The sequence below is a fragment of the Capsicum annuum genome, chromosome 11 (assembly GCF_002878395.1).
Source record: "Capsicum annuum cultivar UCD-10X-F1 chromosome 11, UCD10Xv1.1, whole genome shotgun sequence".
Lineage (NCBI taxonomy): Eukaryota > Viridiplantae > Streptophyta > Magnoliopsida > Solanales > Solanaceae > Capsicum > Capsicum annuum.
Genome location: NC_061121.1, coordinates 17,597,876 through 17,613,663, shown reverse-complemented (window position 1 = coordinate 17,613,663; position 15,788 = coordinate 17,597,876). Strand labels below are relative to the sequence as shown.

At 34.6% G+C, this 15,788-nt stretch overlaps 1 protein-coding gene and 1 long non-coding RNA gene across 2 annotated transcripts in view; both read left to right on the top strand.

Moving 5' to 3' along the window:
* The first annotated feature begins 308 nt into the window (after positions 1 to 308).
* Positions 309 to 1,294, top strand: LOC124888652. Its single transcript, XR_007047207.1, has 2 exons — positions 309 to 733; positions 1,062 to 1,294. It is a non-coding gene; the product is annotated as an uncharacterized LOC124888652 (long non-coding RNA).
* A 5,737-nt stretch (positions 1,295 to 7,031) lies between these two features.
* Positions 7,032 to 15,788, top strand: part of LOC124888794 — a 75,984-nt gene continuing 67,227 nt past the window's right edge. The window contains exons 1-3 of the mRNA XM_047400088.1: positions 7,032 to 7,593; positions 7,689 to 7,832; positions 9,205 to 9,284. Coding sequence (XP_047256044.1) covers positions 7,400 to 7,593; positions 7,689 to 7,832; positions 9,205 to 9,284 — 418 coding nt within the window. The 5' untranslated portion in view covers positions 7,032 to 7,399. The remainder of the gene's footprint in view (positions 7,594 to 7,688; positions 7,833 to 9,204; positions 9,285 to 15,788) is intronic.

The window sequence follows — 15,788 nt, the reverse complement described above, 5'->3', positions numbered from 1 at the left end:
TATTTTATTCTTATTATTATGCAGTATATTCTTTAATATTTACAAGATTTATAACTAATAGGGGTGATAAATAAAATTATTTTTCTATTTATAGATGTAAAAAATCAAACATGGACAAATAAAGAAAAAAAAAATAATCATTGAAAGCACATTATTAATTTGCATCCCGTTTGTGGTTCCAAATGTGTCACATATTTAATATGATTATGAACTTTCAAAACAAATAATCTCAGATATGTCCTACGAAATGTGTCACGTATATTTAATATGACTATGAACTTACAAAACAAATAATGTCGATATGTCATAATCACAAATTATGAATCACAAATAAATTTTATATTTTTCCTGTAGTGACCCCTACCTTAACCATCCATAGCTTTTATTGATTTCATTTGAAAACTTGACAGTACAAATGAAGTAGATTTTTTTGGTTGTATTGCTGCTGCTGTTAATCACCTGATCTTTGTGAATGTATGCTACTAAATGTTCCATTGTATCATCATAATGTCGGGTATCTGCACGTGCAGTGCACTTTTACGGCACTGAGATGTTGTCCTCTGCATAATATAGTACTATAAAAGGATGTGCATTCTGTTGCGCCGCTTGTCAACCAGATATTCTGAGGAGAACATTGGTTCCCAGACCCAGAGGAAAATACCCTTTTTATGTTGGAAAATATGGTTAAGCTTTTACTGCACACCTGCATTCAGCTATGTGCTCCACGGAGTAGGTAAAAAGTAGATTAGCTCTTATGTTTGTGCTCTTCATATGACTTTGGCTCATTTCTCTTTAGCTCTTTATATCTCATTTCTTGCTTGTTAATTGAATCTCATTACCTTGTAGATAGATCTTTTAGCCTTGTGATTTGGGTAGGCTAGCCTTTTTGTGAATAAATAACATAGAGACTTTCTTCAAATCAAACAAAGTTTTTTAACAGATAAGCTACTTCAGGAAAACTGAAAGTAATGTAATGCTGCTTTCATTCTCTACCTTTTGGTTCCTTTCTGAGATTTTCTCCTGTTGTGCTCCAAACACATTAAAAAGTTATTTTCTTACAGATGGGGCTATCCTTAAGGACCTTCACACAAAATACCAATGCAATACCTGTGAACTCTGATATCAACAGAAAGCTGAATGTCCCTCCCTGGCTGCATACTCCCTAGTGGCATTCGTCTATTTATCCCTTTCATATTTGTATTTGCACTCTCTGTGCAGGCTTAGCTGTTTGGAATCTGGTTTTGTGGTAGCTACAATATTGTCCATTTTATTGTTATTTATCCTTTTTGATGCTTACCTTTCCGTCTTAGTTTTGCTGGTTACCGCCCCTAATAGTCATATTGAACTATATTACTGTGTACTATTGTTTTTGCTTCCTTGCGATCATGATTTTACCCGGATTATCTTATCATTTAGGCATGATTCTTGTGTGGTCGACTTTCTTGCTACTTCGGTATAGGAAATCTGAAATTGCAACACCAACTTTCAAGAGAGTGTAAATTAACTTTGCTTGTGCTATGAGGCAATTCTAAATGACCTTAATACTTTATCAGTATGTGGGATAATCCTAAAGTGGTAAGCGAAACATTGAATTACAGATTATTGTTGATGGATCATTGACTCCATGACTTTTAAAGGGGGAAAGAGATGAAGTTTTGTTATTTCTTCTTGTGCTTTGTTGCTAAAAGTTTTGTCTTGTTTAGTTAAACCATGATTTCTTGCAGTTATGTCTTGATATTACTGTAATCCTGCATTTCTTCATTGTGCTTTGTTTAGATGATGTAGATTCTAGATAAGTTCTAGTTGCTTTCCTGGAAGAATTGTATTTAACCTAGATGTGACTATGCGAACGTAGTGTTTATATACCTTTCAATGCCATCAGTTGAAATTTGGAAACTGCTGACACACTTGTTTTGAAATCTAGAAGCAGCTCCAACAACAACATCAACAACACACCGAGTGTATTCTCACAAAGTGGGGTAAAGTGTATGCAGGTTATACCACTAACTCAGATGAAGTATAGATGCTGTTTTCAATAGACCCTCGGCTCAGAACAAACACCAATGTAACAAACTAAAAAACACAAAAATACACAACAAAATGAGACGAAAAAATTTAGAAGCACTTCCAAAATGATAAAATAAGTCTTCTCTCGCGACAATATGCGCCAACATAATATACCTCATGTATTCTTATAAGTGGGGTTTAAGCTCTAATCGAATGTCCATTTTCTTTTGAAGGACAGACATAGTTGAATAAGGATATTGTATATTAGAAGTGTCAAAATGAATCCAAATTGAGCTGATCCGTCTAACCTGCCCAATATTTAATGGGTTGGGTTTAAGATAATTTACTATTGAGTAATTCTCAACCCATTTTTAAATTGGGTTCAAATGAGCCCAATTCAATCTCCACTTCAATCCGTTTAATAGAAAAATGATTTTCTTAAGGCAAAACTTCACATATAGACACCTTAGACCCTTCCTAACTAACTTTATGGTTTAAGTTTTACTAATTACATTCTATAGATATTAGTTAGTGGAGAAAATTGAAGGAAAGGTGTCTTTAAGTCTTGAATGAAAGTTTGGTGACATTGACCAACTTAAAGGGTCAAACATAATGAGAAAACTTGATTAAGTTAATTGTGGACTTGATTAATGTTTTCAAAACTTTTTAATCTTTTCAAAATATAAATCAACCCACACCCCTCTTTAATTCAAATCAACCATCTCTTTTCCCTCTCTCCCGCTTCTCCCAATTCTCTCCCAACCAACAGTTCTGCAAAATTTCTCCCTTCAATCCCCGGCGACTTCAACATCCAGCGACAAATAGTCAGACGAGTTCCTTTTCGACTTTCAACCGTCAATCGAAGTGAAGACTTCTCCGGCGACAACAACTTCGAGTTCTTTGTTGTCCCATTTCTTTTTTCACAAGTAAAAAATTATGAAGAATAGAGGAACTTGAGCCAACTACTCTTCTAGTATTTGTTAACAATTTCAATATTTCTTGCTTAAATTTGAATTGTGGACTGAATAAAATCCTAATTTCTGGCATTTCTTCTTCTTGTTTTCGAACTGTTGATTCCGATTTGTTGGTGATTTTTGGTCACCGTTGATGTTCTTAGTGTGTGTGTGATGTGTTGATGTTGCTGGGTTGATTTGTTGTTTGTCTTGGTAAAAATGGTGTTGCAACAGATGAAACATCTGATGCGACAGATATAACATCTGATGCAATAGATGCAAATCTGATACAAGTATGGAAATCTAATGCTACAGATGAACAATCTAACAAATCATTCATTTCTTGCGACATACGACTCTTCTGTTTGAAAGAAATCTAAATAATGTTGATCCAATAGATAACTCATTTTGCAATAGATGAGTGATATATTTCAATAGATTAATGATCTTTTTTATTATTTCCAACGGATTACTCATCCGTTGCAATAGGTTGGTTATATGTTGCATCAGATAAACTACCTGGTGCAACAGATTAGTGATCTATTTTTACTGTTTCCAACGGATTACTCATCCATTGCAACAGGTTGGTTATATGTTGCAATAGATAACCTTTCAGGTGCAACAGATTAGTGAATCTGTTTTACTGTTTCTAATGGATTACTCATCCGTTCAATAGGTTGGTTATATATTGAAACAAATAAACTACTTGGTGCAACAAATTAGTGATCTCTTTTTATGGTTTCCAATGGTTTACTCATCCATTGCAATAGGTTGGTTATATGTTGCATCAGATAAACTACCTGGTGTAATAGATTAGTGATCTGTTTTTACTATTTTCAATGGATTACTCATCCATTGCAATAAGTTGGTTATAAGCTGCAATAGATAACCTTCCTGGTACAACAGATGCGTGATCTATTTTTATCATTTCCAACGAATTACTCATTCTTTGCAACAGGTTGGTTATATATTGCAACAGATAAACTACCTGGTGCAATAGATTAGTGATCTGTTTTTATGGTTTTCAACGGTTTACTCATCCGTTGCAATAAGTTAGGTATATATTGTATCAGATAAACTACCTGGTGCAACAGATTAGTGATCTATTTTTATTATTTCCAACGATTTACTTATCTGTTGCAACATGTTGGTTATATGTTGCAATAGATAACATACTTGCTGTAACAGATGTATGGTCTGTTTGAACTGTTATTTTACTGTTATGCATGTTAGATTTACTATTGTCCCTTTTTAACGATGCATTAATCAGTTATAATCTATTTTATTTTCCTGTTAATTTAAGATAATATGGCTTTCAAAAGAAAAAAACCGAACCAAGTCCAAGTAAAGGAACAAGTGAAGCAGCTAGGCTACATCCACCACTCTATGAGCTTGCTCTACAAGTGTTATCTCAATCAGGAGCAGAAGATAATGAACACGGGGAGAAGGAATATTTTAAAAGAGATGATCTAAATGCTAATAGCACTTCCATCGAGAGTTGGTCAAAACCTTTAGCATTGATCGTTATCCTGTGAGAATACAGTGCGATATGCCACAGATTTAATGTGTGATTTTGTGGTTAAGTCAGCCATGGAAAAATCTTTCGACGCCTTCAGAAAAGTACTTCGAGAACAAAAATTGGATTCTTATTTTAGGGAAAGATGCTTTGGGCTATATCTTGATTTGCTGGAGAACAACAATGCTCGTTTCCAGATGAAAATGGTATATGATCTTCTTAAGCATAGATTTATGTATGAAAACAAAAATAAGATGGATGAGGTGTGGATAAATTACTGTGGCATGCCTGTTTGTTTTGGTTGGAAGAAGTTTGCCATAGTTACCGGACTAAAATGTTATCCTCCTTCTTCTTCTCAAGTTATACCTACTCTAACCCCAAAAAAGCACCCTGCACAGCCAAAAAAGGCAAAGGCAAATCGAGTGATCGTGATGACCTGGTGTCCATTGTTGGTCCAAGCTTTAAAAGTAAAAATTTAATTAAAGCGTTGAAAGGTAAAGGACTTTCAAAGAAGCACAAACAATCATTGTGCTTGGTTTGGTTTTGACATAATATTCTTTGGGTGAGAGACGTTAACAACAACATAAGCCTCGATTTAATAAATCTCTCCGAGGATCTTGAGGTATTTAACAGCTATCCTTGGGGTTATGAAAGCTTCAAAATGACTGTCAAATATTTGTTGACTTTGTTAATGCCAAAGACAGTCAACTTATATGGCTTTCCATGGGCCTTCATGGTAAATATTTCTTTTATCATGATATGATTCATTTTTTATTCAATAATATTTTTGATTTATTGGCGTTATGTTATAGTTTTGGGCATTTGAAGCCATTCCTTATTTGTGACAACAAGTGAACTACCAGGACGAAGTTTCCTATCCAAGAATCTTGAGATGGTTGTAGGCCAAAACTGATAAAAATATAATTTTTTTTGATCTTTTCAATCCCCTGAAGGAAGGAGTAAGTCTAATTCTAGTCAAGTTTTTATTTTAATTAATGATTATTTTAAATGATTTCATCATCATTCTAATATATGTACTGATTTAGTTTATATTGTCCATCCGTGACTTGTTCCGACCAATCGAGAATTGAAGATGCCATTTTTTCTTATTTTACGGTCTGTGCAAACTTCATCGAATCCTAAGGTCGTTGATAGAATAAAAATGAAATTGTTTGGAGCAACATCCATCACAAGAAAAATAATTTTAGAGGGTGGGGTTGTTGTTTGGTGATGGTAGTGGTAACGGTAGTGGTAGTGGTGCTGCTGTTGGGGCTAATGATGCTCCTCTTACAGTTTTTGAAATAACAAGCCATTATGATTATGATCATACTAGTTATACAGATTTTTCTCCAGATTGTGCCACATCTAGCGAATGTTCTGCATGCAAATATCAAGACTGCAAGGCGAAACATGATGGAGATATTAATGCTATTAATGCACTAACTGCTTCTGTAAAGGAAATGACATCTAAGAGTGGTGTCATTCAATCAAAGAGGATTTCATATCCATACACTCCACTAGAGATCAAGGTGGCTAAGACGAGAAGAAAAGATATTTTCAAGGCATCAAACATCGAAAAAAGCAAAATTGTAATGCCTCTATCTTTGTCTTGCACGTTGTTCAATGTGCAAGGGCCAAAGGAGAGCAGTATGATCTGAAGAAGGTGAATGTACATTATCTGTTCCAACAAACAAATAGGCACATATCTGTTTCAACAGATGATACTTCTGCTGAAAATTATCAAACAGATATACATTTGTTGCAACTATTGTCTAACCTGTTGCATCAAATGCGTTATCAGTTGCAACATATCTCCATCTACTTGAGCAAATCAACCAGGTTTTCGTACTATTTTAATTTATACCAACAGATGAGTCTTATGTTGCAATAGATAGGTCATCTGTTTGAAATTATCGTACTGCTCTATTTTACCTGTTCGAATTTGTCCCAACAGTTGATCCATCTGTTGTAACATAAGACTCATCTATTGTAACAGATAGAAAATCTATTGTACATCTATAATTAGCATTGAGAATTTTAGCTTTCCAGGTGGATGTCATAGCAGAAGCTACTGTTGAAGAGCATAATATCACAATCGATAATCCATCAACTGCTTCCAAAGAAGAAAAAAAGTGGAGCCTGTCAGTTTGGGAGAACGGAAGAATTACCCGTTTGAAGAGTTCAACATCTCGGATGAGGATTCAAAAAAAGTAACAAAGTTGATCAACGACTATTCAGAATGGATTGCCGATGGGCTATTAAAGCATCATGTCGGCAGGTACATAAATCAACTTTAAAGGTACTGATTTATACAATTCTTGTTGTAAGAACATGACATTAACACATATAAATCATAATATAGAAAATAAAATGACGAACACTACAAAGTGAACGAATCGAGTCTTAGTTTTGATATGTTCGACTTTGTTGTTGCATATCCTGAAATGAAGAATTGGTTCTATTTGATGTCATAGCCCCAAACTTGCTGGAATGATGAAGTTTAAAAGCCATACATATTACTATTAATTAATACTTTATTTAATTGCATCTACGTATTAATTTTTTTGTCACATAATCTGAAATGTTTGATAATATGTACAGCACATCGATGTCATTTTTTACTACCTCCAAAAGAAGGTCAAGTTGCAAATACCAGAATAATATAGATACACAACAAACAATTTTTTGTACAAAGTTTACATCAATAATGTCTATGATAGGTATTGTCAACAACAACCGAAAGTTTCCCGAAATGAGGAATTCTTAATCAACATTATCAAAGGTTTTAGCATTCCAGCTGGCTTACCTTGACATTTGGTCGACGAAGTGTAAATCCCAATCAATTGTGGTGATGAATTCCTTTGGGTTGGCTGTCGTCTTTCTAAAAGAGAGGCGTATCCAAGTTTATGACTCGATGTCGTGAATGAGACATTCCGGACCGTCGTCTGAGAAACAAAAGCTGGCTAAAATATTGCCTACTTACCTTGATATGATTGAATTTTTGGGCCAAAAGGTTCGTACTAATTGGTCGACGATTGATGCATACCGAAATAAAATGGTTAATCCATTTGATGTACAATATGTTGAAGGAATTTCTCAACAAACCATTGGTAGCCTGTAAGTATAAGTATCATGATTTAGTTTCATTTCATAAATTTCACAACGCTTACATAAACTACAAGATATGGATTATCTATTTTTTTAAAACGCAGGGATTGTGATCCTTTTATTGCCGCTTACGTCGAGTATTTGAGTGATGGATTACAAGTACCAAATGATGGCCTTGATGCCGGATTACTCTACAAAAGATATGCTGCTCTTTTATGGAAATATGGAGAAGTGAAAGCTCAGAAATCGTACACACGTGACATTAAAGATCCACGACAACCAAAGCCGAATTCTGTAGCACCGGATGAAGAACAACTTGTCCATATTGAGTAGATCTTTATAGCTTGAGTCTGTCAATATAATAACCTATCCTCCTTGATTTAACTTGTTGATTTATTTGTAGAGTAGATCATTTGAACCCATAATAATTTTTTTACATTTCATTTATTTGTTGAGTCATTTCATGTATTTTTTGAAGGCTTCGATTTATTTTGTGCTGTCTATGAATATAATTTAATCCTTAGTTTTGAACATGTTAATTGAAATGGAATACTAGATTCAAATTTCGCAACAGATAATACATCTACCGCAACAGACGACATATCTTATCAAACAGATTTAGACATATGTTGCAACATGTAGGTCATCTGCTGGAAATTATATAACAGGTCTTCCTACTTTTTGATTTGTTCCAATAGATTACCTATCATTTACAACAAATATATTATATGTTGCAACAGATTATATATCTGCTGCGACAGACAGATCTAAAAACATATACATAATACAACAGATGCACAATCTATTCCAACAGATAATTAATCTTTCACAACAGGTATTATATCTATTACAACAGATAGACAATCTGTTGCACTATAAAAATTTAACTTTCGCTAGACATAAAAATTATTGCCACTACATGTAATGTAAAGTATGTGAAGTGGCTTGAAATAAAAAACTGTTATCATGTTCGTCTCTGTCTTTATACATATTCTTCTTTATACACGGGCTCCAACCATTTAGTTAGGTCATATGCTGGAATTATATAACAGGGCTTTCTACACTTTATGATTTATTCCAACAGATTACCTATCAGTTGCAACATATAGATTATATATTACAACAAATTATATATCAGTTACGACAGACAGGGAAACATCTGCATAATGCATCAGATGACCAACCTATTCAAACACATAATCAATCTGTCACAACCAGTATTATATTTGTTACAACAGATAGACAATCTATTGCACTATAAAAATTCAACTTTCACCAGACATAAAAATTATTGCCACTACATGTAATGTAAAGTAAGTGAAGTGGCTTGAAATAATTTTTTTTTATAGTGTTCGTCTCTGTCTTTGTACATATTCTTCTTTATACACAGGGTCCAACCATTTAGTTAGTACCCCATAAGCCTGAACCTTTTGCATCTTTCCCACATCGGTGTCATACATACCAAGCATTTCTGTGCCAGTCAGCAAACACTTGATGTATGCAAGCGAGTACAGCCAGCACGCTGCACTAATTTTTTTTTGGGAGGTGGTTGTTCTTAGTTCGACCTTCAAAATCCCACGATTCCTTCATCAAGACTTTCATCGACAAATGATCCATCAGCTTGATCTGCGTCAAAAACTTGGGGAACAACTTCAAGAGTAGCTGTGCGTGGCTTAAAAACGTATCCTTGTTGAAGACAGGTAAGTTACAGTCATAGACCTTATCTTTCCCTCGTCGAGTAGTATCTCTACAATGAGAAAATGTTTGACTTCCACGTTCATGACTGCAATGATTCTCTTTATCTTGGTCCAGCTCTTACCGTGTATTTATGGCCTCTTCCCTCTAACATATTTAACCATGTCTTCATCCCATTCGAACATAGAAACTAACTTATCAAATCTTCGACCACCAGTACCATCTCACCTATGGAGATCATCGTACCTATCCTTGAAATTATTGTAGAAGTTGAGGTCCATTATTCTATCGGCAAAATCATAAGTATTCGGGTACGCTAATTGCCTGCTCCTCATAAGACAGAGAATTTCATCAACATACTGTGGTATAAGAAGATAATTTTTAAATAGGTTAGTAATTGTAAAGAAGAAAAACACAGTGGAAAGATTCTGTTGTAGAGGGTTCTTTGAATCAGTTCACAGATTACCCAGCTAACACAACTTATGCAACAGTTGTGTATTATATTGAAATAGAATACCCAGATGTTGCAACAAATTATACATCTACTACGTAATTTCTTCTTCATGGAGTAGATTGGAAGGCTAGGTTAGCAAAAGCAAACTTACTTTGTCCACGTGCTACTCACGCATATTTTTCATACTCATGAAGTCTTTGGCATCAAATGAATGCATGGTGTATTCTTGTGGAGTTTTCATCTTATTAGTCATGATTTTTTCTAGTTCCTCTTTCTCCTCATCACCAAGTACTGCGTATATGTCCACCTTCTTCAGCGGCCCCTAAACTTCAACAACTCTTGGAGCAGGAGGAGTTGTAATTTTTTGTGTTTTCAGAATAGAGAGTAATTGTCTAATGTTTTTTCTCATCCTCCTAACCATCACTGTAGGAGTGTATGGCTCTCTCACCTTCTTGAATGGTATGAAACCACTCTTAGATTTCAAATCCTCGACAGCTTCAACAATAACCTCTAGTTTTTTGAGGAGTTTATCTTCTCTGTCCTTGTACACTTTTCATTTGCAATGAGAACCTAAGGGTGAAAAGGGATCACTGTAAGGGTGGGTGGGACCGGTGTAAGGGTTAGAGGGACCTGTGCAAGGGGTGTTTTCAATTGTATTTATTTTTTCCTGAGCACCAACATGCTCATAATCACGACTGGCAGTAGAAACAACATCAGGATGGCTGCTACCATCATTAACGACTCCACCAGCAACACCCCCAGAAGAAGTACCCGAATCTATTGCAGTAGGTTGGTCATGAAGAACTTAAACATTAGGTTGACCTTGCCTAACTGCTCTTCTTATGGCTATTGCTCCAGCCAATTCCTTCTTTATTAACTCCACCGTTGGGTTTGCTTTTGTATCAACAAGACCTAGAGTAATAAAAGAAGTCATCCACAACTCATTCTCAGTAGGCACGAACCAAGGATGCATAACCTATAAAAAAAGACAGGAGGCATTTAAGTCATTTATAATAATTTATAGTCAGTTGGGTTATATGTTAACACATCCAACTTATGCAACAAACGATCTAGCTGCCACAATAACTGATTTGTATGTCGCATAGATTGACAATATGTTGTATCAGATTATCCATATGTTGCATAATTTATAGTGGATGGGTAATTCGTTGAGTCGGGTTCAGAGAACCAGAGCAACAAATGGTTAATCTGTTATGAAATATGGATCGTTTGTCATATTATATTACCTATCTATTGCACCAGTTGCAGTTGATGGGTGATCTGTTGCAACAGACGACCCATCTATCGCAACAGATGGAACATCTTTTTTAATATATTTCCTGGAGGCAAATTATTTTAGTTGAAAGAAGACGTACTGCATCATTCGAAGGGTTGAAGAGATCATCCTCCTTAATATTTTTTTGCTGCCCTTTGCAGCCAACCACCTAAGGATCCTTGGATGAGAAACCTTGTTCGGGTAATCCTTGAACTGCTTTCAGAAGGAGGGAATGGATTTACATGCCCAAACCTATAAAGTGTAAACTGGAAGCAAGCAAAAAATGTCATAATAACTATATTTAATATAAATTAGTGTATGAGAAAAAATAGTGATCAATTTTACCATAAAAGCCCAAGGAAAGCCGTATAGTGTGATCGTCTTTGGGGATAGCTTTGTCAGTAAATATTCAATAGTCAAATAGTAGCTGTCATATCCCCAGGGATAATCATTGAATTTCTCAAAATCATCAGCAAGCGCCAACAAATTGTTTTCTATGACTTTCCTGATGTCTTTTTCTAATAAAACGAAATGGATAAACCAAACTAAGAATAATTTCTCCCTGTAGTGCTTTGATATATTTTTATCCTCGAGATCTGCCATCAAATCATCCACTTTGTAGCTACGTCCAACAATGCCCAACAACCCTTATTTTTTCCTTTGCATTTTTCGGACCCTTTATGGGGTGTTTCCTTGATGAGAGGTTCTTCTGGACGATCGCATCTCTAGCCCGTCACTATGGAAAACTCTTGCAATCCAAAACAAACTGGCATGCCTTAGTAGTTGTTCCAGATTTCATCCATCTTTTTTTTGCCCTCCTTCGAATCTTTATCATCCCCCACGTATTTGATCCTGCGCTTGAGAACACCATTTACCATGCTTATTGAGAAATGGAGAGTTCAGTCTACAGGCATCTTAAGAAAGTATGCAAAGCAACTCTTGTTAAAAAGTCTATCTATATTTTCATTCTTCATAATACTCCTAAGTTCATCAAAAATTTTCCCCAACTAACATTTAAGTACAAGATCACCAGTTACTTTGTTAGGGCTATCTATCGGCATAACAACTCAAAACCTTTCAATACTAATGGTTTTGACTTGATAATGCTGGGATTTAGATATTAATTCATGCCCCATTGGTGAGATGGAGTTATCACTTTCCTTAGCTTCATTTTGCTCTGACTGAGATTGTTCAGGAAGTTCCTCCGAATCTATCTATACGCTTGTCTTTTTTGTTGGGTGGTCAGAAGTTGATCCACTTTTAGTTTCTTTTCTTTTAGGAGACATCTTTTAACTACAAACAATAGAAAAACAAAAAATACATTGTATTTGATGTTTGCATAATTTTTTAAAAAAGGTAAGACAAATTTCAATAAATTGTTCTACACCACATTGCAACAAAATACTTCAACGGATAACCTATTAGTTGGAATAGATGGGGAATCTGTTTGAAGACCTATTTAATAGCTCCTAACAGATCTTTCACCTGTTGCAATAGATGGACCACCAAAACCACACCCAATACCACCACCAATGCCACCAAGACAACCACCAATGCCACCAATACCTACACCAAGACCATCAACAACACCACTAAAGACAAAAATATCGACACCACCAACACTATCACAAACACCATCCAAAAATACCACGATAGTCAACAAAACACTGAGACAAAAACTAGGGTTTTCTCAGGTGCTTCTTATTTTTTAGCATCAAAACTCAAAATTATTAACACATTCTCAAAGATAATATAACTAAAAGTCTTCTTTTTCATCATTAACTAAAAGACCCTAATTTTTAGAATAAATAACAAATGTAGAATTCTTCTCGAATTCTATTACCTATGAAGACAAAAAAAATGATGGATACAAGCCAGAATAAAGTCAAAAATAACAACGATGTATAGAAAATAGGAAGAAAATTGATCGATTTTGAAGGGTTGAGCAATATGTTGAGTAGTTGTTGTCTGTATTATTGAGAGAGAGAGAGATAGAGAAGAACGAGAACTTTATATTTGAAATGAGGAAAAGTTTTTCACGCAAATAGATGATTTGTAAGGGTTGATTTGTAATTTTGGAAAAGAATGACAATTTTTGAAATTATTAATTTGGTCCAAATAGATCTTAATTAATTTTAAAATATATAGCTTTAAAAATATTTTGTTAATGAGAACTCATTTCAACTCAGAGTGATCGATCGACAACTCGGGTCGGGATGAATGCAATACCAATACCATGCAATTTCAAAGACTCAATTAAAGTTGTTGTTGACCCTTTGAAGTCATTCATCCCTAGTTACACCTAAATCAATTAAGGTACTAGCTTAACACTAAGTTGGTGAGAAATCATTTCAACTCAGAGTGATCGATCGACGGCTCGGTTCGGGATAAATGCAATATCAACGCCATGCAATTTCAATGACTCAATTAAAGTTGTAGTTGACCTTATAAGTTCATTCATCCCTAGTTCCACCTAAATCAATTAAGGTACTATATTAACATTAAGTTAATGAGAACTTATTTCAACTCAAAGTGATTAATCAACAACTTAGGTTGGGATGAACGCAATACCAACACCACGCAATTTCAAAGACTCAATTAAAGTTGTAGTTGACCCTATGAACTCATTCATACCTAGTTCAAACTAAATAAATTAAGCTTATATCTTAAAATTAAGTTAATGAGAACTCATTTCAACTCAGAGTGATCTAGCAACAACTCGGATCGGGATAAATGCAATACCAATATCATGCAATTGCAATGACTCAATTGAAGTTATAGTTGACCCTATGAGCTCATTCATTTTTAGTTCCACCAAATCAATTTAGGTACTATCTTAACATTAAGTTAATGAGAACTCATTTCAACTCAGAGTGATCGATCGATGACTCAGGTCAGAATGAATGCAATACCAACACCATGCAATTGTAAAGACTCGATTGAGGTTGTAGTTAACCCTATGAACTCATTCATACCTAGTTCCACCTATATTAATTTAGATACTATATTAACATTAAGTTAATGATAACTCATTTTAACTCAGAGTGATCGATCGACAACTCGGGTCGGGCTGAATGCAATACCAATACCATGCAATTGCAAAGACTTAATTGAAGTTATAGTTGACCCTATGAGCTCATTCATCCCTAGTTCCACCTATATCAATTTAGGTACTATCTTAACATTAAGTTAATGAGAACTTATTTCAACTCAGAGTGATTGATCGATGCCTCGAATCGGGATGAATGCAATACCAACACTATGCAATTGCAAAGACTCAATTGAAGTTGTAGTTGACCCTACAAACTCATTCATCCCTAGTTCCATCTAAATCAATTTAGGTACTATCTTAACATTAAGTTAATGAGAACTCATTCATCCCTAGTTTCACCTACATCAATTTAGGCACTATCTTACTATTAAGTTAATGGGAATTTTTTCAACTCAGAGTGATCGATCGATGACTCAGGTAGGGATGAACGCAATACCAACACCATGCAATTGCAATGACTCAATTAAAGTTGTACTTTACCCTATGAACTCATTCATTCTTCCCTATTTCCACCTAAATCAATTTCAATAAAATCTATTATAACAAACGACTGGGTTATAGGAAATTTTCAAATAGATATTCATATCTGTTGCAACAGATAAAATATTTGATTTGATTATCAAATAGACATTTACATTTGTTGTGATAGATGAATGAGCTATTGGAAATTTTCAAACAGATATTGATATCTGTTATAATAAATGACATATCTGATTTAATTATCAAATGGACATTTGTATCTATTGTTATAGATGACTGAGCCGTTGGAATTTTTAAACAGATATTGTTGTCTGTTGCAACAGATGACATATGTGTTTGAAAATCTTTTTTTTCTTTCAATTTTGAAGAAAGCTTCTGTCCGAGTAGATAAAGTAGTACTACTAAAGACGGTAAAAAAGTTTCTTGGATAACTCAAAAATGAGTTCATTGAGTTGTCTTATCTTGTCTTTTCAATGTCACTAGTCTTCTTTGTGCCCCTCAAATTATTAATGAATATTGGAACCCACGTCTACGTATACATACATATAGAATTATCTCATCTCTCTTTCAGCTTTAACCCTAAATTTATTCTCTCTTTTCTCTTCTCTTTCTCATAAAGACCCTTTCGAATCTAAACCGATCCATATCTTTCCTCGACTAAAATTGCTGTTTTGATCCCTTTTTGACATTAAGGTAGGGTTTACTATTGCTCTTTCATTCTCGTCTTATTCTTTGGAAGTTATTTACATCTGGTTTTTTATTTAATTACCATTTACCCTTATCATATTTATTTAAAAAATTTAAAGAAACTTTAAAGTGTTGAATAAACTTTAAAGTGCAGATATCTCGTCATCTATATTTGTAAGATCCCGCAAAATCCTAAGCTTAAATTAGTCCCTAAAAGCATGCTAACGGGTCTCAGACTTAGAAAATTCTAGCTAAGTATTCAGACTTAGTATTATTTTGGCCTTCATAAGTTGGCAACACTATTTCACGACCTCTATGACCTTAAAATGTCAATCTTTAGGTTGATTCATAATTAGGAATGTCAGTAGGTGTTCCCGGATGAGTTTTAGATTTTTTAGACCTCATTTGAACCTCGTTTGGAAATCCAAAACAGTGTATTGATGCGATCTCGATGCGGCACGTCAGCCATCACAATGATTAATATTTTCCTTGCCTTCCAATAGAAATTTCTAATGAACCGACGTGAACTCGATGCGGTGCATTGGTCATCGCATCGATGC